Below are 23,218 nucleotides of genomic sequence, written 5' to 3'. Positions count from 1 at the left end.
CCACAGAGGAGCACATGGATCCCAGTGCCAGGTCTCTCCTGGTGCCTTGCCCCATGAGAAGGCTCCAAGATGAGCCAACACGTCAGAAAGTAACACCCAGCTTTCACAGAGTCAGGCATGAAAAGATTAATCACACCCAGCACTGGCAGAAGAGGGTAGCAGCTTCTGCAAATAGTGAGCTTTTATGTGATGAAATTTTAACCTGTCTCACAAGGATACACTTCTGAAAGTCCCTTTTACCATAGTCCTGGAAGTATATTTACTAGTGATATCACTTCTAAAACTAAATGGGATAGAAGGTTGAATTTGTTGCACAGGTAAGCCAATGAACTCACTGGCACTGATGGCCTTCAGATCACACAGTGCTAAAACCCTGCAGTCTCAGTCTTCCCTAATAATTGTCCTACTGAATGGCATAACTGAATTTTATTTTTTCCATCACCAAATAATTACAAAGAAGGTGGAAATTCTCCACTGGGAGAAAATTAATGAGTGTGTAGTACACTGAGAGAGGTGTTACCACATCCAAAACAAATGAATCACGGAACAATACTTTGAAGAATGTCACATTTTATGACGTGAGATTCCACATCATTCAGGAGTTTTTTTAGGACAACAAAAAGGTACCTGTGATGTCAGCAGACTTGTTGGGTATTTCCAATCTGGGCTTGGGCTGCCAAGTATTCCTGGAGTGGTGATTTAATTTTGGCTGTGTCACTACTTCTATGTCAGATGTACTGCTGCGAGTGCAGCTCTCATACGTTCCCAGCTGGGCTGTTGCTGTCCTTCAAAATCATGTGCCATGTGTGACACTACAAATGGACAAGTCAGCAAGGTAACAGTTGCAATAATAATTTCTAACTGCATGTATGGGGAAGATCGATAGTGCATTACTGCAGACAGCCAAGTCTGGGACTAACAAAACTGAGCAGCAGCCTGAATAAAAGGAGCTTTTTGCAGACTTATGCTCACCAGGTGTGTAAATGATTGCCTGCTCCTGACCCTGGTGGAGTGGTCAGCGAGGAAAGGCCATTGGTGGGTTCTTTGCCTGGGAAATTGGTGCTTCTATCCAGCTGGGGATCCTAAATCAGAGGGAAGCTTATTTCTACTCCAGCAGTTAAAAATACAGACCAAACAGAACCACTTGTGACTTGATGTACATAAAAATACTGAAGTATGCCAGCTTTTCACTGAAGCAGGAGCAGAGCAATTCTCCCTTGGTAGTTCCAGGGAGACGAAGCAGTTTCTATTCCCATAAGGATTCAAGGGGTCTCTGTGGCAACCATTTCCTTGGCTTGGGACCATTTCTCCTCCAGAGCTTTACAAGCACACTGTGACTGTCCCTCAGGCCTCCAAGTGCCTTTTAAAAGAAAAATAAGGAACAAAAAGATAGTGCTCATTCTGAAATATATTGAGTCAAGCATAAAATTATAAATGGAGAAGTAGAACTAGCGCTGGAGAGAAAGCAGTTTGCCAACAAAACCAGAGAGAAGCAATGTAGATGGTTACATAGACATCCCATAAAGAGTCCCCTTTCAACTATTTAAGAGCTCTTTCCCTGCAGGGACATGTGAAAACTTAACCAGAGACCATGCAGTAAGCTGACACTCATTTTTTAGCTCACACAAATCATCTGACATCCTTCAGCTCCCTTGGTGGGTGAAATGGAGCTGGGTTGTGAATCCCTCAGAGACAAGACCCCAGGACCCCATCCCAGCAGCTCACGCTGCAGCCTGCCATTGATAGAGAGGTCTAGGCCAGCCAGACCATCCAGACCAGCACTAAGCCAAGACATGCTGTCCCATTGCCATGCCATGATGCAGACACAACCTCCTGAGTCCCCTGGGAACAGATATTTGCCTTCCCAAAGCTCCAGAATCAGTCCCATCTGATGGCAGGTTTCATTGCCCAGCTGAGCTGCTCTGCTTCCACATGCACAGCTCACAGGTAGTGCTGCACACAGTTCAAATCTGCTTTGCCTTCATTGATATTTTCCAGCAGCAAAAAACTGTCGTATCAAAGGTCTCTCCCAGTTTCTCTGGACACCACCACTCAAAATGGTGTCCAGACAGAAGGAACCAGAAGCAGCAGCCTCCAGCTCTCTCCTTTTCTGCAGTTCATGGGAACAGGAGGCAACACAAGACAGAAACCACCACTAATAAGTCAAGAGCAAGAAAATCAGCCATGCTATCCTGATGAGGAACAGGTGGAAGATCTCACTGGGAACAAAAGCTTATTGCTATCACTGACTGCTGGATCTTCCCTCTGCAGTTGGTGATTTCTTTTATTATACTGAAGGGACAGTGACTTTTTCTCTGGATAATTTCCTTATCCTAGAATTTTAATAGATAAAATTAATGTACCTGAGGAGACCTCCAAAAGGTCTCTGGAACTACATGATGATAAATCCCCTCACTACTGAAGTCTGCTTTTAAACTAATCCTAAGTGGTGGAACTCTCCTCCTGCTCATTGCAAGGGCCCAAGGAAGCTCTTTCACAAGCATAAACCAAGACAACTCACTGATTTCAGTTCCTGAGGAGAATTAGCTAGATCACCATTTTTAATCTGTCTAATATTTCAGAGCAAAGAAAATGGTTTCAAATGAGTCAGAGCAAAATCCATCATCCCTTCAGCACTGTAAATATTTCTCTCTACTCTGTAATTTGGACTTTGGAAATTCCAGCAATATCAATCAGAACAAACTGAGTCCCAAGCAATAATGAAATAAAACTAAATATTCAGTTTTACATCCAGCACAAATTAGGAATTATGTTTAAAAAATGAAGTAGAACTTCTAAAAAACCCTGAAAATTTTTTGCATTTTGTAGTATCAGCAAAGCAGAAATAACTATCTTTCCATCCACAGAAATTCACAAAGAGCTATAAACACCTACAATAAATCCAAGAATTATGAACACTTCTTAAACTGAATGTATTGAAGGGGGTTTGTTGCAAATTCCAAGATATTATCAGTATTATATTTTATTATACTAGTTAAATAAGTTTTAGAATTTATACACTGTAATAGGCCTATTAACTTCCAGAGTTCCAGTAAAGAATTTACAAAAGGAAAAACTTAATACATTTTTACATTGTTCTATATTTCAATAAAACAGCCAATATTAACTATTTTAACCTTGGTATTATGTGTTAGATGAAAGGTCTGTGGAAACAATTTCATGGTCTTCTAGGATTTGTAAAAAAATAACTAAACTCTTCAATATGACAGGATAGCTGAAATAATAGCCACTGCCAGCTCAATCATAGCCACTGCCAGCCCAATAATAGCACATGCCAGCACCCAAAAGAGAAGAACATACAAAAGACAAAAGAGTTTTATTTGCTGTTCTTCTGTAAACATGCATATTTAAGTAACAAAAAGAGAGATCAAAGGAAACAGAAATTCAATGGCTGCAACTTTAAAAAATATCATGAGCATGACAAGGTAAAAGAGAAAGCAGAAGTGCCAGGGAAAGGGTGCACAGATTGCAGAAAAAGTCAGTCTCTTCTCATTAAAACACAGAATCATAAAACAAATCAGAACAAATCATAGAATGGCTTGGAAGGGACCTTAAAGATCATCTAGTGGCAACCCCCTTGCCATAAGTACACCAAGCTTAGACAAAATGGATTTTGCATATTACTTTGAAGTAGCTCTGTCTGAGAAGAGGATTACACTCCTTCCTCAGTTTCCCCTCTTCAGGAGAGTCCATTGCCACTGCCCAGCACTTGGCTGGAGATCCCCATGTTCAGGCAGGTCCCCTGAATCCAGTGTGACCCCTGAGGCTGTAGAATCCTTAGGAAAAGCTCAGACCATGGAGTCAAAGTGTTTTCAGGCTCAGCATTAGATTCCTGACAGCTTCCAGGGTACTTAACGTGAAAGAGCCCTGCTGAATTCAATTGTACTGCTCACATCTGTACTCTTGCTCACAGCTCCTCTGGATGTTGCATGCTCATATCCTAATTTGACTAATCAAAACCAATATCATCAGTGTGGTATTATGATTACAGAAGTATGCCATGAAGAAAGTGGTGTAAGAAAGGAGAACTGGAAAAGTATACTGAAGTATACAAGCAACTACTGAAAAAAATGATGAAAATTGCATGTTACTGTAAATCTTAAGTCTAATGGCAGTAAAATAAAAGAATATTTAATGTTTAATTTAATTTTTATTCATTAAATATCAAGACTGTGACAGGACTTAGAAACCAACTGTGTTGGCCTTCACTGGGTTATCAGTCAGGGAGCTTCAGCACCACCAAATACCTCAATTCAAAGAAATACCACAGCTCAAAAACTCTTGCAGACTGCAGAGAGTGACTTTCCCAGGGAGGCTTCATGAACCCAGGAGACTCAACAGTGAAGCTGAAGAAATCCTGCATAAGAAGCCTCCCAGCTCTTCTTTCTCTGACCTATTTGTGAAATTCCCCAATGAAGGAAGCTCCCCAGGCAGACAGTTTCACTGTTCATACAAGGGTGTTTCATCCAAACTAATTGATAATGCAACTTTGCAGCACCCCACATCAGCGTGCCATGACTTGGTTAAAGATGAATTTTGGCTAGGGATTTTATTACTAATGCTATAAAAGTTAACATGAAAACTTATCAGGTGAAACTGTGTCAATATTCCAGTTGCATTAATTTTGTTTTCCACACCCTTTTATTTAAGAAGTCATTATTTATGACTTCTTAATAGAATTGGTGTATTAATACTGGTACCTGTTAATTTGGAGGGTTTATCTGGAGAGAATGAATTTACCAATTTATCAGACTTAATTTATTAACTTTCTTTGTCACTTCTGTGTCTGCAGTGTCTGTTTCATGGGAGTCTCTCCACTAAACCACACCTTACTTCCAGGGTTCCAGACCCGTGTTAGACCCCACGCAATCTGCTGTGGATCAAATGCAGATGATACTGGTCTTTTCTGTCTGCTGTGTGCAAGCCAAAGTGATAAATAGATTACAGGGCCACACACAAATCACATTTTTATATTAAGCTATAATTGCAATATATAAAGGATCTCAGTGGGCTGGTCAAAAATTGTCTTGGGGCTGCTATCCTGGCTCAGAGCAGTTGGTCCCTTAGCTCACTGTGACATCCCACTTTTAAGGGGAGGGGAGCGTGCAAGATTCATAGATGCTCATAGTCAAAAGGAACAACAAAACTGGGGATCCACATAAGCTTACAAAGTTCCATGATTACATTGCACACTTGGCATGGATATTTTAGCCTGTGATCTCCTGTCTAAGCACACAGCAATAGGTTTTGGAAAATGGGGTAGGGTGAAAGGGAAGAGAGAGAGAGAGAGAGAGAGAGAGAGAAAGGGGGATTAAAAAGGGGGAGAGACAAAGAAAAGAAAGACGGGGAAAAAGATCACCAGTTGTGGCTCCAGCTCGATCCAGCTGGGGTGTCCATGGTCCTGGGGCACACACATGGAGGAAGTGCTCTGGGCTTTCTGGGAGTACCCTTCTAGAGACAGGTTATTCCCACCCTGGCTATAAGTTTTTCACTTTCTATGCAAAAGAGTTACCATGGGTTGGCAGGCTTTGGGTGGTCTTAATCCCCCCTACAGTCCATGCCCTCTTCTCAACCTCATTCCTGCACTTGTGCTGTACTGCTTTGTGCTTATCTCCAGGAGACAGATCAAGGACTTTGTCCCGGAAAAGTGCTGCCCTATCTCCAGCCACATCCTGCTCTTTCTTGAAGTGTGGTATCACCTACATCCCGTTTGTCAATACCAACAGCCCTGGGTTGGGCCCACAGCCATTCAGAAATCAGTGTTTGAGACACACATATTAGCTCCTTTATCTTCTAGGCTTCTACACTCACTGTCCTGGCTTTTTTAGCACAGCAAGTCCCATGCACTTCAGAAGAAATATCACACAATAGTCAGACATGGATTGCACTAAACTGTGCTAAATCTCAGTTTTAAACCTCATTTTAATGACTGGATTATCCCAAAAGAGTGAGATTAATAATAAACTGCTAAAATCTGAGAGAGAAAAAAATGTACAAACAGCTTTAATGTAGAAACTAATTTAGTAGTGATGGATAAAAACAGTATTAGCAAGAGATAGGTAGGCTCCAGCTGTCATCTTTTCTGATCTCAGATCCAGATCCAAACAAGCATTTGTGTTACTAACTGCTCTGTAGATATGGAAGTCTCAGTGAAATCAGCAGGATCTCAGTATCCAAGTGGAAGCCAGTCTTTCCCCTTCTATACCAGTTCACAGAAGCCTTATGTTCCACTTGGGCTTTTATGAATCCTGATTCAGAAACTGTTCGTGTGGGTGCCCAATTTTAAACCTCAGCTGTACTGAGCCCACTGCAGGCTGGCAGAGTCCAGCTTTGTATAACAACTGGGCCCTAGAATCACAGGACAGCTGAGGTTGGAAGGGACCTCTGAGGATCATATGTCCAACACTCCTACTCAACCAGGGCTACAAATAGTCCCTCTGTCTTCACTGAGAGCCCTTCCCAGGTATGAAGCTGACTAGTCATACATACCTTTCCATGTAAGAGCCTCCAGCAGAACCTAAGGGAGGATTTCTGTTCTTACTGTAAGATGTTTAATTTAGAACGGACAAATAGTCTCGACTGTGGGAGTTTTTCAGTGAGTCACCACCCAAGAATGACTGCAGGCATCTCTCCAGTGGAATGGATATGTCAGCACAGCTACATTGCACTGAGCTCTATTAGCAAACAGACACCTTCTGAAGCAAGACCAGTGTGAGGATGTCAATTGTACATGACCATATACAATAACCATCAGTGACAAAGACTGCAATTCAGAGGTACCTAACTTTTGGAGTGGAATTCACCTCCAGATTCACTGGCAAAAGTTTAGCTGTCCACATGTGCACTAGTACTGCATTCACCTACCAGTCTGCTCCAGGACTTGATTTTGTTGAACAAATGTAACTGTGCCAATTTGATGTGCTCCAGGGCACCCAGGAGATCTACACAGGGCTGGATGACATGACACTGCACCCATGAGATGTCCAGTTCCTCTGGGAGCAGTGTCAGAGGTCAAGCATGGTCTCCAAAGCTGATATCCTAGAGCAGTGCATCAGGACCACACTGATGCAGGCTGATCCAGTCCCCTGACACAGGCAGCTGGTGCCACCCAGGGTGCCTGTCTCCAGCTGCAGCTCCAAAAGGCTGCAGGTTTCCTCTTGGTCCTACACCCTATCTACCAGCCCCCTGCAGCTGTTGCCAAATGCAGCACAGCATCTCAAATGCACTTGCGCATGTATGTGGACAAATGACATCCCTTTATGTCCCTGGAGAGAAGATAACAGCTCACCCTGGCTACTTCAGAACTACAGGTTCTTTCTGATGACAAGAACTGCATCACAGGCATGTCTGTTGCTATTTGTTGGGTATAAAGAGGGTTTGATGAGCTCAGATACAGATATTACTGCAATGCACATCTTCACCTGATCAGATAAGAAACACTTCAAGGAGCACAGCTCCTCATATTGCAGGGGTTTCCTGGGAGATTTTGTTCTTATTCTCTAAAACAAAAAATGGCTATTTTTGCATGGCTGGTTTAAACTTTAATATTCTTAATCATTAAAAAGTTGTGAATACCTTTCAATCTGCAGAATGTTTTACAAGTAAAAATAGAGCAGCTCATTTCAGGAGTGAAAGTCTTCAATTTTTTTTTGACAAAATACAGCCTAAGAATTTACTAAATTAAGCTAGAATCATGGGTGCAAAAGAACTGAAATTATTAGATCCCTTAAATGGCAAAAATAATTTAAGGGATGAACATAAATAGAATTATGGGCCTCCTCTTAGCATCTGCCAATGAACATTTTATCCAATCAAAGTGAATAGAAGCTTGATAGGATCAAGCAAAAATATTATGAGTGGGGGGGCTAATTATTGAATGGAAGGTTGGCAGTGGATCAACTAATGACATCTCATTGCTAAGTCATTTAATGGGCATCTCAATGTTGAATGAAAATCTGTAAAGAAAAAATGTAAGACAGTTTAACAAATTCTACATTCCAGGAAGTTAATTCAACGTAAATACCTAATACCTATTGCAAAACCCACTTTTAATGTTTTTGCAAGTGGGAGGAGTTTTAAGAGAAAAAGTCTCTCGGTCATTAAGGGTATCACAAAAGCAGTTCATACTATGCTTCTCTTACTTGCCTATGAAAATTTGGCAAGGGCCTTTATATGCTGCAAATGTGTATTTTTATGTACTACTAGGGGTCATGACATAATTACCAAAATTACCAACAAGAATGACAAGTTAACCATTGTTAAAATGTAATTAATAACATTAAAATTAATGAACAGAATAGCAACAAACTATATAGAGAGTGATTCTTTTTAAACTTCTAAACCAGAAAGATGAAGACTTAGTATAGTAAAGAAAACTCCAGGAGGAGATGAGCTGGTTCAATTTGATCAAAAGGAGTCTAAGGGATGATCTACCTGCAGCTCCCTGACTGGGTGGGTACAAGGGAGACAGGTATGGGAGCTCAGGCTGGACTGTGTGGGCAGAGTGGTAAATATTGCCCAGAAAGTTTTTGCACTTGGATGTTTTCAATACTCAAACAGGACAAATCACAGCAGACCTGGACTAGAGTTGTCCTGCTTTGAGCAGGAGCTTGGGCTTCATACTTCCAGAACTTCATGCCATCCATTTGCTGGGATCCCCTGCTTCAATGGCTGCACAGCCAGACCGTTCTCCCAGTCTGATCCTCTGCAGCTCACAGGCTGACTGGGGCCCATGGGGATGGGAGCAGGGCTAGTTGGGTATCTGAAAGAAAAACTTCCATGGATAGATCCAGGTTTGCCTCATTACTGGAAAAGATGGTAGCAACTTTTTGCATCAACAGCCTCCCTAAACTAGCATACATAGAGGTAAAATTAATACCACTCCTCTTAAGGCATTTGTCTGAACAGTTGCAAGTAATATGAGCTTGTAATATTTGTGTTTGTGTTTCTCTGGAAGAAAAGGCAGGGGAGTGACTGGAAATCAGAGGAACAGCTGCTCTGGCATTGGTGGGAAGGCACCACATAACTTCAGTCTTTTCACCAAACTGGCCTTTCTAGGAAAGAGTACCCAGTGGCAACTTGAAATTATGTCTTTGAAAGGGAAAAGTAACTGCAAGTATGTGGCATGAGAACAATTAAACACTGTTCTTGCCTCATTCACACCTGCAAAGTGCTCAGTGAAATACACTTCACTCTTTCTCCTTCCTCAAGTGAAATGTCTCCAGATGCACATTAAAGCACAACATTCTCATGTGCCTGCTGCAAGATGTGGAGCAGAGAGCAAAGACAGTTTCCAGGATTTAGAAAATCTTACATTTTGGTATTTGGCCCTTTTGAGTCAGTGCTCCCTTCATTGATGCTCACAAGTGATGAGGCAGGGAGACACACTGTATGTGCAGAGTACCATTCAAAACTGTTCACAGTCTGCCCTGGTTATTTTGCAGATGCACAGATTTGAGACTTCAGATAATGATAAAAATAATCTGATCTGACTTGCAGCACTGCAGAAAACCAGGAATCTCCTTGCCATTCTTGTAGCCTACTGCTAATTCACAGTGGAGCTCTGAGGTAGCCCCTGCTTCTTTTGTAGTGTAGAAAGGGAGGGCATCAGCCATGCACAAATGCTGGAGAGTAGTAAGTGCTCTGTTCTTAATCTCCCCCACATGTATGAGAAAGTAAATGAAAGCCAAGTAAAGAAAATGGGACACAGAGGACCATATTTTCATAGTGCAGCTCTTAAGCTGTCACCCATTACAAGCCCCATGCTCATTAGACCCATTTATGTCACATTTGCACTTGCAGATTGAAGGCCTCTGGTGCAATAACCATTCATTTTATACCAGCAGAGCCTTGACACCTGAGGCCAACATAGCCCTGCAAGGAGCAGAGACAGCTCTGTGAAAGCCAGGTTTGCTCTCACAAGAATTAAAGCAGAGCCCTCCGTTTATCAGACAGGATCCCTTTGTTGTATAAGATATGTTTGCCCACTCATCAGGAAAATGATTCCTGCAGTTCTGGTGGGTCAGGGCTCTCTGTGCCAGTCAGCTTTTTTCCCTCCTGCAGCTCTGGCACATGCAGGCAGCTGCAGTGGGGAGGTGGGGAAGAATCAGGACCACCTCTCCTGCTGGTAAACCACAGCCCAAACATCAAACTCCAGCAGCTGCTTCACAAACTGTTGAGCATGAATTACCATCGTTTGCAACACAGGGTACTGGAGTAAAATGGCTTCAGTTTCAGGAATCTTTAGTATATCTGGCTATAATTCATGGCAGTTCAGCTGCTGCTGCATGGATCGCTGAGCTGTCTCTGCAAAAATGTTGGGATTCTTTCCAATAGCTTGAAAATAAGCTGGACATCAGAAGAGTCAATACTGCCCTATTCAGAAAAGCCAAGATGGTACATCTTCCTGCACAAATTCAAATTTTAGAGAGAAGGTGACTGGGGGGGGGGGCGGAAATCAGAGATTTATATTGGGAAACAAAGGAAAATACGCAACAACCATGATCACAGTTACCAGGTCTGTACATGTCCCAGATGGCAGAAGCCAAAGACTATCTGAGTTAAAGGAAAATGTGCTTGGATTACAGATATTTTTAGTTGAAAACTTAGACTGGAAAGAATAATCTTGGCCATATTTTGCCCATTAAGCTCAGTGAAGTGCTCTGGGATAAGGAAATGAGTGAGAGAATCCCTGGCCAGATTCCACCGTGGTTTCTATTTACTGCAACCAACTTTACAGCTAATTCTTGTGCACCTCTTGCTCCATCAGAGCATTTACTAAATAACTTTAAGTACATCCCACTCCCATTTAGGCATTAAACTAACACTCAAGTTATGCTGGCTCAGAGCCCATAATGAATAAGAATACTCATGGATATAGCAGTAGTTGAAAGAACACCTCATTCTTTGCAGCAGGGCCTCTAGCACAAAGGGCTCTTCTTCAGAGTGAGATGAGGTGCAGAGTTTGCTCAGATCTCACCAAGCTCTCAGGCACAACGGTGAGATTCAGTTCACCCAGTGGCAGATAGTTCCAACATAGGTGTTGACATCACCTCATCACCTCCAATTCCTTTTATAGGAAGTGGAGAGAAATAATGTGTTCTTGTTCTTCTTCTGATCACTGTAGGATCTCTCCAGGGGATTCATCACACACCTGTTGAGTAGCATTTATAAAAGGGCCAGTTCCAGACAGATAAGTTATCTTTAGAGAATGAGTCCTTCCACCTATCTGCAAAAAGGCATGCACTGTCCATCCCCCCAGGTCCTTCAGAGGAGACCCAGCCCAGTTGTGAGGGTCAGAGAGGAAACCTGGCCTGGCCAGTAAAACTGGAGCTGCCACACCACATTCTGGGGAGCAACTTAACTGAAAACCTCTGTCTCTCAAAACAAAAAGCCACTCTGAAACTCAAAAGAAGCTGGTGAACCCTGTTCCAAACAGGAGCTAATCCTGACCCTGAATGAGCTGGAGGCAGCTGCTCCACAAGAGGGCCCCAGGCACCAGCAGAGCCCGGGGGACACCTCTGCCCCTGTGCCACCCACCCAGTGCCAGCTGGACAACTCCATCCTGCTCCCTTTCCTCCACCCTGAGCCCCGTGGCAGTCCCCAAACTGTCTCCACTCTAGTCCCATCTGACAGAGACGCATTAAATGGTGTCACCATGTGGCACGGAGCTGCATTTTGAGGTCCACATCCTGAGGAAGCACTCGGCTGGCTTTGTGTAACCAACTTCATTTTCGGGAGACAGAGAATGGGCATCACAAGAGCCCTGAGCACAATTTTAGTGATTAAATTAGTGAGTTACTCCCAAGGATTCCCACACCTAAAACCAACCCCTCAGAGAGGTCAGTGAACGCCCTGCCAGCTCCATCCATTAGTGGAATGCAGTGCTGAATGCAATGAAAATGCCCTGAGAGAGGATGCAAAAAACAGCCAGGAAATGAAGACTTTAACCATGGTCTTCGTACATCACAAGGATTGCTTCTGTAATTTCCAGGGCTCCAGGCTGGAGACAAGAGAGACAGATGTGCATGTTCACAGCTTGGATGGCAGCTTGACCAATGAAGATGCCCTAACAGGAATTGTTTGACAGCCCTAAACAGACATATTTTTAATACTGGCAATGCTGAGTTCCTGCTTTCAGGTGAATTTATTCTATTCTAACTCTTGTGTTTTACCTTTCTGTATTAATGTTGGTTTTTTCTGTGATTTAACTTACTTGCAGCTTCTGTTCCCAGAGTAAGTGCTGAATCTCCTCAGGTACAGTAACATGCCCATTAAAAAAGTCAAAGTGCAAACAGCTAAGTCAGAGGGCACTGTTCCTCTCTCCTCTTACAGCTGGAGACCCAATGTCCAAAGAGACAAGTTAGCCAGTGTCACATGTGAAGTAACAGCAGATATAACATATTCCCCCTCACCTGTATCCTCTAGTATCCTAACTAGAGCAAGTATTGCCACCCACTTGGTTTATGCTTGGTTTGCTAGGTTTTGTGCTTCCTGGGGGAAGGAATGGAATCTCCTGGTTGGAGCTGTGTTGCCTGCTTGGACTACATTGGAGTCATTATGGTGTTTTAACCATATGTGCATGTGCCTATGCTGTGCCCACTATAACCTGGTTTCAAGGTCCTTCCTCAAATCCTGTGTCCTCAGTGCAGATTATTTAACAGCTGCTGGGGTTAGATGGAATCTAGTTTAGAAGCTATGGAGATGTGAGGGAAGTTCACGAAGCTTGTGAAGCAGATACTGTGTTTCGCTCAGGTCAGCTCCTGGGTGAAACACAGTATCAGAATTCACTCCTCATCCGAAGCAGCTGCAAACGGAGTTGGTGAAAGGCTCCTGGAGAGCGAGTGCTCCAGTGACAACTTCCAGATATCTCCCCGGTGAGCAGGGAGCCCCATATCAAGCATCAGTGGCACATGTGAATAGCTGTAATGGGAGGAAAATGCTCAAGTTATAACGTTTGTTTTCAATTCCTTCCTCAAACTCAGCTCCATATGTTGTTACATTTTTCCAGCCTCTGCAAAGTGATTCATGCGGAGCGTTGCCTAACGCTGCACTGTGTGCCCATACGAGACCACGGGCCAGACCCACACCACTGCCTGTAGTGCCCCTGCCCTTCTTTAGCTAAGTATGATACGAGTTCCTGCATCTCCCAGCTCCCAGTGCCCCAGGGAAAACTGTGCTTGAAGTTCCTGTCCCTCCCGTGGCTACAGTCCTGCTGTTGCATCCAGTCGAGAGAAAATGATGTAACTGGCAGCAAACTCTGTCCTCTTGGCCATGGGAGGCCTGCAAATAACCCTCTGGTGTCTCTGACCCAGCACCATGCCTGATGTTCCCACATAGATCTCTTTGTCCAATATTTACACAGCAACATATAAACAGCATCTTCTCTCTGCAAACGTAATTGGAAACTCTCAATTGATTTTGTGCCAAAAAGATATACCATAAAACTCAAAAGGGCTATTAATGAGAAGGATATTAGCAATAAAAACCCATATAAGTCTGCACATAAACATGAGTGAGCATTATGAGAGCAGGAGACCAACATGCAAACCCTGCATGCTGTTTTCCTGAGGTGATTTTGCTAACATTTGGAGCTCTGGTGTAATAACCTTTCACATAAATATTGCAAGACTCCACTACGTAACTATTCCATCTTAAATGTCATCATCTGTATTTCTCCCAGAATACAAGTGGTTTGAATAATTGTAGGGAATGTTTTGGAGTCAGTTGCTCAGGTTCAACTACTTTTACGGAAGCATGAGGAGATGTTGGAGGGATGTCAACTCCAGGGGAGGCAAGGAGATGGAACCACATCCTGGAGGGTGGAGGGAGTGTGGTGCAAAGCTGACTAAATTCAGGTGTAAGCCAAACCATGCCTAAGCTAGTACAGATCTGCTTTCTGTGATGAGGTAACCAGGAGTTTGGAGAAGAAGAGAGCAGTGTTGTTGCACCCCTGAACTTTTGACACAGTCTCCCATTGTGTCTTCATCATCAGAGTGGTGGAAGGTGGGTTGGATAAGAGAACAATAAGGTGGGTGGAAAATGGGCGGTGCCATCAGGCTGAGGGAGGTGTACGCAGCACTGCAATGTCCAGCTGTCAGCCAGGAACTGGACACATCCCTCAGACCAGCACTGGGACCAGTATTGCTCCTTGTCTCCCCATCAGGGTTGCCTGATGGGACTGGGGGCATTCTCTGCAAAGATGCAGTCACCAGCATAGCGATACACTGGAGGGAAGGCTGCTGTTCAGAAGGACCTGGAGAGGCTGGAAATTGGGCTGAAATTTGGGGTTTACAGGTTAGGGGCCTTTCCCCAATTTGCAAGTTTGCATGGGATCCCAAAGATCCTGCCTAAGTGTTTCCACACCTCCCATCCAAGGTTTTAACTGTTTTGTGTGCCAAAGCCCTTCCCTCCTAAGCACTGATAGGAAGGTGCCACTGATAGGAAGCCAGGCTTCATCTTGGGCACTGTGAATCCAAACAACCTTGAGGGTCTCAAGCTGAGATGCTTGGACTGAGGCCCTTTGGTTTTAACTGAACCACAGGAGGCATGACTGTTAGACCTGGGATAGCCCTCTCTGGGGAAGCTGGAAGAATTTGGCCCTGATTGAATAGTGACAGAAAGAAAGGAGAGGGGAAAAAAAAAAAAAAAAACACACTGTGAAGAAGGAAATCAAGAGGCTGTTCTGCACCTACAAGAAACCGAGCCTGACTGGTTTTTTCCCCTCACCTTGGAAAGTCATTTTAGATACAGATTTGCAGGAAATGAGAGCTTCTAACCTACCTTTTCTAACAGAAGTATCTAACATCCAGGTATTCCTGACACTCATATTTTGCCTCAACTGTAACACTCAGCCCTTTAATAGTCCCAAAATGGGGATGTAGCTCCATAGGGGACTTTCAGACCAGAAGTTGTCCACACTTTTTGTATTTTCAAGGTGTGTTTCAGCAAGAGACAGAACACCATGTGCAAGCAGATGGAAGGCTTGGGGTGTCGTGGTTTGACACAGAAAGATATTTTTTTCTGGAAGGAAGAGGTCAATTTAGATATTGACCAATTGAAAGTAGACACGCCTCTGAGAACACAGAGGGGTTGAAAGCAGAATTCCCAGGGGAACTCGCTCTCTTTGGTTCCGGTCAGCGTGCAGTGCAAACTCTCCCCTGCCCAGCCACGAGCTGGGTGGGGGAGGGGAAGCCCCATGGCCTGATGGAGGTAACTCCGAAGGGTGAAAGGACTGGAACCGGGCTGGCCCCTGCAGATGGAAGGGTGGAAGAAATCTGGGATGTCTCCATTTCCCCCCCCAGAGTTCCTCTCCCGAGAGGGAGAGAGAAAGCCGCGAGGAAGGAGGAGCGGGGGGAGCTGCTGCAAGGTGCCCAGTTGTGTGGGAGTTGCTGGATGTCCGGGCATCGAGCCATCCTGGGAGTTCGGACTTTTAACCCTTCCTTGAGAAATGAAAGCTTTGTGAATTTTCCTTTCCCCTCCTTGGTTTGAAAGAGAAGAAGAGGGACACCTTGGACCCTGGGATGGGATGTTGGAAGGAGGAATTCTGGATGGGAGGGGGACAAGGAGTGGCTTTTGGCTGGACTTTTCCATGTTAGCCACAACCTGAACCAAATCTTCTCCTTCAAGAGGGACTGTGTTTTGGGAGGATGCCAGTGAGTCAAGAGACCTGCTTCAGCTGGGAAAAAGACAAAAGTGGAGTGAACAGAGAAAAGGTTAGGGGGTTTGTGGTGGCGCCCCCTTGCCCTGGAAAGGAAAGAGAAGAGAAGAAGATCTCTGTTCTTGAGCCCTCGGCCCCAGGGGAAAATGGGGGGGGACTGTGGTCCCAAACAATGAAAAACTGAACTGTTGTTTTCTCCCCTCTTGGCAGGGCATCCTTGAAAGGAAAAATCCTAAAGGCAGTCTGACCATCCATGCATTGGTGGTGAGAGCACTGTGCATGGAAAGGAGAAAGGTCACCATGGCAAACTTTTCTCCGGGCGGTGCCATGTGTGACATGGAAACACAGGATGTGGAGCTGTGTTTCTTGGGGGGTCTGTGGCACAGGAGAGACTCTGTTCCCTCGATGGACTGAGTATCGATTGTCTGGAGGGTGGAAACCTGATTGGGGTCCAGATTGTGTCTCACTGTGGTTTGTTGGAGTTGGGTGGTGGGGGGGGAGGAATGTTTTGCAAGGTTTTCATTTGGATCTTTGTGTGGTTTTTTTTTCCCTTCTTTAGTTTTCTCTTTTCTTTTGTAGTGGTAGTTTAATAAAGTTTTTTTCCTGTTATCAAGCTTGGGCCTGCTTTGCTCTATTCTAGATTCCACTTCACAGCATTCCAGGTAGGGATCACATTTTCATGGGGGCACTGGCATTGTGCCAGTGTCAAACCATGACATGGGGACATCTAGCTTCAGCAGGGAAACCAAGGGTGCCCCAAAGACCCAGAGATCAGTGACTGCCTTGGAGATGTGCTCGGGCAGACAAGAATAAACAGGGACCAGAGACTTTGTGCCCTCAAAGAGCAACTTATGCATGTCAGAAGAAAGAGCTGAGCCTTTCCCTACTCACAGCTAGGAACTACTAGAAGAAAAAGGCTTCAAACAAGAACATGACTTGACACCTGGGCATTTCCTTCTGTCTGGGCAGATATCTGCAAATCCCAGCTTTAGGCTCCCACTCCCACTGTGAATTCCTGAGTGGGAGGTCTGAATTTACAGGTCACCTAAACACAAGGCTCACAGGCATACAGTGATTTGAGTCATGGTATTGAAGTTTAAGATTTCTGTCTTGATGCATCCATCTGCAAAGCAAGGCTAAAGTATTCACACCCTACCATAAAGCTCCTGAGAGAACATGGGGCTTGAGACCAGGGAAAGCTGCACACATCATCCCCACATTTGAGGCAGGAGGTCCTGCTAGGGGGAGTTTTAGGTGCTGAATCAAGATTAGTAGGAAGAAAAGCACAATCTTCCCCTTTGTCCTCTCCATATCACACCATTCAGGTTTTTTAAAATTTTTTTCAGTAATGAATTCTCAAAGAAACTACTTGTTTCAGGCAAGAAGCTGAGGCATTTAATTACAGTGATGCCATTCATAACATGACAGTTAAGCATCTGTTGAATTTTTTATAGTATAATCTTTATTCTAGATCAAAAAAAAAATACCTCTCTGGGCTAATCTGGATGAAGAGCCCTGGCCTCAAGCCCCAGGAACAGTTAATTCCTTTCTCCAATAATTCAGATTTGTCCTCTCTGCAACACATCCAGTTTGTATGACTATCCACACCTTTGAAATTCTGTGGGGTAAGTCAAACACTGAGGAAGCACTCATTACATATCACTTGGTTTTCCTCACATCCAGTGATTTAGGCCATATCCTTGTGATGGCCTAATCCAAAGTTTCTCAAACTTTCTGTACTACTGGACATCCAAGTGGGCTTCACTCAACCACACCCACTGTTTGCACCACCATGGGCTTTCTCATCTCAGCTTTTCTCAGCCTTTCAGTGAGAAATGGCTAAAAGCGATGTAATCCTGCAGTTTAGCTGGATCCCTTAAAAGGGTCATACAGAGGGATCTAGGCACAGTTTAGGAACATAAAATGGGTGCCAAGACCAAATCTTACAGACAACCACAGCTCTCAAAAATCGCTGCTTTTCCACCATGCTCCTTTGCCCTTGTTGAATACTTCCAGAAAGAAGTTCTGAGAGAATCATTGCAAGAGTCATCTGACATATTGCACTGTGACACTGTTAATGTTTTAATGAAGCATCAAAACCTGCTGAAATCAGCTGCTTCACTGTGCAGGTAAGATAAGCTGCAAAACAAGAGAGTTAGCAGAGACCTTGCCAGATACACAACATAGCCCTACCCACCAGATAAGGAGCTCAGCCTTGGAAACTGCCTGACAGATGTTCACAACCTCTCCCTGCTGACAGGCAGCACCCAGGGCAGGGTGGCACAGCGGTTCCAGAAGCAGCAGTGGCAGTCAGGATGGCACAGACTTCTCACACACTGTCTGCAGGCCTCACTTTATAGGCAAGGTTTTCATGTAGCAAGAGGTTATGAGTGATTTACCAAAACCAATATGAGGTAGGGTTTTCAGAGTCCAGTTCTCCGAGGTCCTGCCCCAACATTTTATCTTAAGTGTTAGACTGCAAATTAAGCAAAAAAGTCACTAACCTTCACCACGTCCATCCCTACCCCACCACTGTGATATACCTGTAAAGAGTATTGTCCTTTAATAAGTTTTTCCTTGACCAACTAAAAATATCTATTTGTAAAATGCATCTTCATTTATTTGAAATATTTTTACATGCTTTTGGAAGAGATGTGCTCAAGCTAAAGTGTGAACTGGAAGTTTATACAGGTGCAAACAAAAAAAAAACTTTGCTCCTCAAAATCTAGCAGCAAAAGACAGCTTGGGTTGGCCACTGTTTCCTGGGACTGTGCAAGGCTTACAGGGGCCAGATTTTTACTCTCAGCACCATAAAGCTTAGTGAACAAAAACGTTGGGAAACATGGACTGAAAAGTCCAAGTCAAAGTTCAGTTATTTTGGAAATGTTAATGTGAAAAACAATACTTTATTATAGGAAAAATCCTCTGAGACCTCCTCACACACATTCATCACTCAGAGCAGCTACAAGGAGATTATTCAAACTTTTCATCCTCACATTAATCACAGCAGCACCTTGCAGTGAGTTCCTGCAAGAAGGAAAACCAGACTGCATGGGCATTTTGCATGTATGCAATAAAGGAGACAGCCTGTTCTCTTGGACTTTACAATAAAGTAGATAACAGAAATAAATAGATGAGCATTGAATGAGCAAGCAGCAGAAAGCATAGGGTGAAATTGTAACACTTTGGGTAAGAAGTGAATGCATGGAAATTGCTTTCTAATTGACATTTTTCTGAAACCAGCTATACTGCTTGCCTTCAAGTGGACAGAGCAATGTTGCAAAAATCTTCAGTACATTCAGCTCAAGCTTGACAGCTACCAATTAATCCATCCATTTACTGAACAGCTGAGGAAAGAATAAACGGGCCAGAGCATCATGATCTTAAGTGTTATTGTGCTGATTAAAATGTCAGCAAATTACAGCTATGTCACCTGTAACAGTCTTATTGTCTACTGTTTGAATTTTTTTTGCTGTTTTTAGATTCTAAGAGAATAATCTTCTAATGATGTTAGAGTTCTAAGAAAAACAATCTTCCTTCTTCCATAGGCACAGGAGCTTTTTCTGCTCACACATAACAGCAAAACAAAGCCACTTTTTGGGGAAAAAATACCTGCTTTTATGTAATTCTCTCTACTGTGACAAGGCTGAAGTTTTCATTTGACATCTGAGGCCAGTAAGAATTCTCTAGTGGCTCTCACAGTACACAACTTTATAAAGAAATGGTGTCTTCAGTCTTAGTTTTGAAAAATCAGTGTGTGCTGAGTCCTGGATTCACTTGGACACACTGATTTCTAGATCCACATCCACTGGATCCAAGCAAAGCCTTGCATGCAAGATCTCCAGCTCATGAAGAGCTTGCCCTTTCAGTGGGAAAACATATCATAAGAAAAAAAGTAGAAAATATGAAGGAGGAATCTACATTCCTCTATTTTATTCTGTAGAACTACTAAAAACAAAGGAAGAGAAGAAACTTGAAAAGACAAGGATCAGTTTCAGAAGGAAAGGTTATTTCTCAGAGAAAGAGTACAGGTACTCAGAATGGCAGAAGGGAATGGGAAGCAGACATGCAGCACAGAGGACCAGGGTACATCTCCTTGGAGAAATAACCATTTCACAGTAGGTCTGCAAGGTGGCCCAAAACGCACTGTAGATCATGTCCTGAGTCTTCCCCATGGGAACTGACAGCTCTAAGGGCTTTCCAAATATATAGTAAAGGATTTTAATTTGCTTTTCCTGATTCAGAGCATGTGAAAATCTCTCATCATTTCATGCATGGGAAAGAGAGTGCAACTTTTTCAATGTTTTGGCAGAAAAACAGAAAACTAGGTTAAAATATATTAATTAAGATTTTATTAGAAAGTCTTCAGTACAAAAATCCCCAGAAATGTATCATTTTAGAGATGTTGGTCACAAAGAAAGGACATTGTTTTCTTTCTTTTTCTAAACACATTAAAAATGGATGAAAATAAGTACACAGCCCTCCAGCAGCTCCCAGCCTGCCCACCCTCTGGGGTTCAGTTGGAAAACTGTGCTTGGAAAACATCTACAAATATGTTGGCAAATGTATATCAGCTTTTTCCCAAAAGACCTAACAGGCTTTCATTATCCAGACATATCAGATGGCTTGGAAAATGCACATCTGTACTGAGCTGCCAAATGGGAAATGAGATCAAAATGTGAAAGTAAGAACTTCCGATACGTTCTTTGTAAATGACGTTAAAACCAGAGGAGAAGGAGGTTTCGTTCTCCATTCCCGTTCATTCCATCAGCTCCTGAAGCCCCAGCAGAAGGAGGCTGTCAGTGAGGAGCTCCCTGTGTGGCCAAGGAGCCCCTTTCCAGCTTAATACAGAGGAGACAAATGAAGAGCTGCAATTTCAAGGGTCCTGCCCTAGTGATGGTCTCAGTACCAGCATTGTACTTGAACACATAAATCAATCCTTGCAACCCAGAGAAAAAAGAAAAATATGCAAAGAATTTTCTGCTGGTGTTTCTTAAACCAGAGAAAATTGTTTCAATATCATTTTAATACTTTTAATAGAAGGCCTGTTTTCATCAATTAAGATTAACTTTTTAAATACAACATCAGTGCTTACTAGAAGGAATGTTAAGATTAAGTTCAGCATACAAGTTTGTGCTCATAGTTTTTCCCTCTCTGGACATTACAAAAAAAAGCTGCACACTTCCCTTTTTGCCCTGGCAGTGGCTGCTGTAGTGATTATTTTCCTCCCTCTCTGCTGCTGATGCCAGTTGAGCATGGAAAGACACACGAATGGAGAAAAGTCACAGGAGAAAATTGACAGGAGAAAAGGCTTTTGGACTAAAAGTCACCTTACATCATTTAAAGTTGCTAGGATTAGCTCATTTGAACTCCTACGGAGTTGGGAGATGTGGTGTTTGGAGATAAATCCAGCTTTTCTTCAGTGATATAGTTCATCCACTATAATAAAGTTTCCACCAGGATGAATTTGAGTTTAGCTTTAGGCTTCCTAGTTCTGGTTGTTGTATGCCAGCAGAGTGCTGCTCTGTGCACTCAAGAGGGCAGGTCAGCACTCAAGCTGAATCCTCCCAAAATGCTGGAAAGAGCATTTCTGGGATACAGAAAAAATTAGATACACGCAGCCTAGGGCAATAAAAAATAATATGAAGTGGGAGTTTTTCTGTGCAAACAACTGACTATTGAGATGGAAAAGCCTCATTAAAGAAATATAAAACTTAAAACCAATTGGATCAACACAATTATTCAAATCTGAAAAAGTCAAGACAGTCCTGAGATAAGTTTTCTGTATGGTTCCCTTCTGATGTGGAGCTGAGACAAAGCACTTGGACTGAATAATCACCTTATTCCCAGAGCCAGATAATGGGACATACACAAGTATCTCTCTTCACCCAGCTATCAGCTGCAAAGCCAATAAATGCTTGATGCATTCCTCATCCCTTCTCCTGGAGTCTGGCTCTTTCAGGGACTGTAGAAACACCACAAATGTCCCACTTGCACCTCACCCTAGTGCTGGGTGGGTGGGGGGTGGCAAAGAGGAAACACCTTGTAGGTGTAAAACTTGTCTACTAAAACCCATGCAGACACATCTGATCTGTGTTGTGGAGACACAGGACAGCATTTAATCAGGATGGACTTGAACTTGTATCTGGGCTGAGCTACATAAGGCTCTCAAGCCTTACTCTTCCTGTCATTGATCTAAAGATTAGCTGTGTCAGCCTATAGGCTGTTCTTTATATCAGAAATGAGGATTTCCTGTGACTCAGTGTTGTCTCTATGTGACTTCTGGATGTGTATGTTCAGAGTTTAGCCAGTGAAGTTTAGCCAGTGTGCCATTGTAGCTGAGAAATAGCACCTGTCCCACTGGAGCCAATGAGATATTTGCTATTTTGCCTCATGGGGACCAGAATTTTAGGCAAAGTGCTTAAGAAAGCAGGCAGTAAGTTGGAAGAGAAGGGAAAGTGTGATCTGGACAGCTCAGGCTTTACCTGTCTATTGGCAAAAAAGGAAAGCTGTAGCTCCTGTGTTACAAGAGTAGCTAAAACTGTTAAGTTCTATGGGCTGAGCTCTCCTTTATCTTGTGAAACCCCAAGGTCTTCCCCTTTCTCCCAACACCTCAGCAGATCCTGCAGTTTTCATATGGTGAAAGAAGTCCATGTTACATTTTGATGCTATGGTCACCAGATGTACCACATTTGCAGTGGTCCTCAATGAAAATATCACTACAGATTCTGGTAAGACTCAGGTCAGCTGTCACTGAAGTGGTGAAACTCCACACCCATCCATGTGGGTTTCCAGCACCCAGCACACTCAGATCCACCCAAATCCCCAGGGTGAAAACCTATTAGCAGTAAGCAAGTTAGAACCAGGCAGGAGTACTGCCAGGGGCCTTCTCAAAGATCTCATACACATCCACATCCAGAAAACATTTCTTCTAACCATGGCACACATCACTAGCTAAGCCAACAGGGAATTCCCTCCTGGCCATCCTGTTTTCTTATTTTCAGCATCTACTCTATCATCTTCTCCCATTAAATTCTTTTCAGCAATTAATTCAGAAAAATCCATTTTGGCACCAGCTTTGATGTTTCAATTGTCCAAAGCGCAGATGAAATTCAAGGAGCAGTTTCTCAGCCTGCAAGATCCACTGCAGTGCTCCTGGGATTTTGCCTGTCCATATTGTGTCAGATGAAAGAAACCAAGAGTCTCTCCACTGCCTGCATTTCTTATCAGTTGGTTCACTTGTTTGTCCTGTAGGTTGAGCTTTATGTCATGATTTGCCACCTCAAGCGCAGTCTTACACTCACATGGTCACACAGTTTTCCAGTGATGGTGAACCCAAGCATGGCCAGTTTTGTGCCAGGCAGTGAAATCCCGTATCCATCCTGCTGAGTCACCATTGCTGCATCCCAAAGAAGCCCCTCGCCAAACTCAGCTCTGATGTCAACTGGGGCCTCTGGGCCTTCTCATAAGACAAATATTTTCCCATGTAAGGTCTGCTGGGACCACAGATGAAGGTGGACTGCATTAGGCATCTGTTTT

The 23,218-nt window shown here is 43.4% G+C and overlaps 1 protein-coding gene across 1 annotated transcript in view; it reads left to right on the top strand.

Moving 5' to 3' along the window:
• LOC144245907 (uncharacterized) overlaps positions 1 to 12,900 on the top strand; it is a 40,965-nt gene extending 28,065 nt beyond the window's left edge. Inside the window, exon 3 of the mRNA XM_077781396.1 lies at positions 12,775 to 12,900. Within this exon, the coding sequence (XP_077637522.1) occupies positions 12,775 to 12,900 (126 nt within the window). The remainder of the gene's footprint in view (positions 1 to 12,774) is intronic.
• The last annotated feature ends 10,318 nt before the right edge of the window (positions 12,901 to 23,218 follow it).

This window comes from Lonchura striata, chromosome 1 (genome assembly GCF_046129695.1).
Source record: "Lonchura striata isolate bLonStr1 chromosome 1, bLonStr1.mat, whole genome shotgun sequence".
In the NCBI taxonomy this organism is placed as follows: Eukaryota; Metazoa; Chordata; class Aves; order Passeriformes; family Estrildidae; genus Lonchura; species Lonchura striata.
The sequence above is the reverse complement of the archived record's forward strand: the minus strand, read 5'-3'. Positions and strand labels throughout refer to the sequence as shown.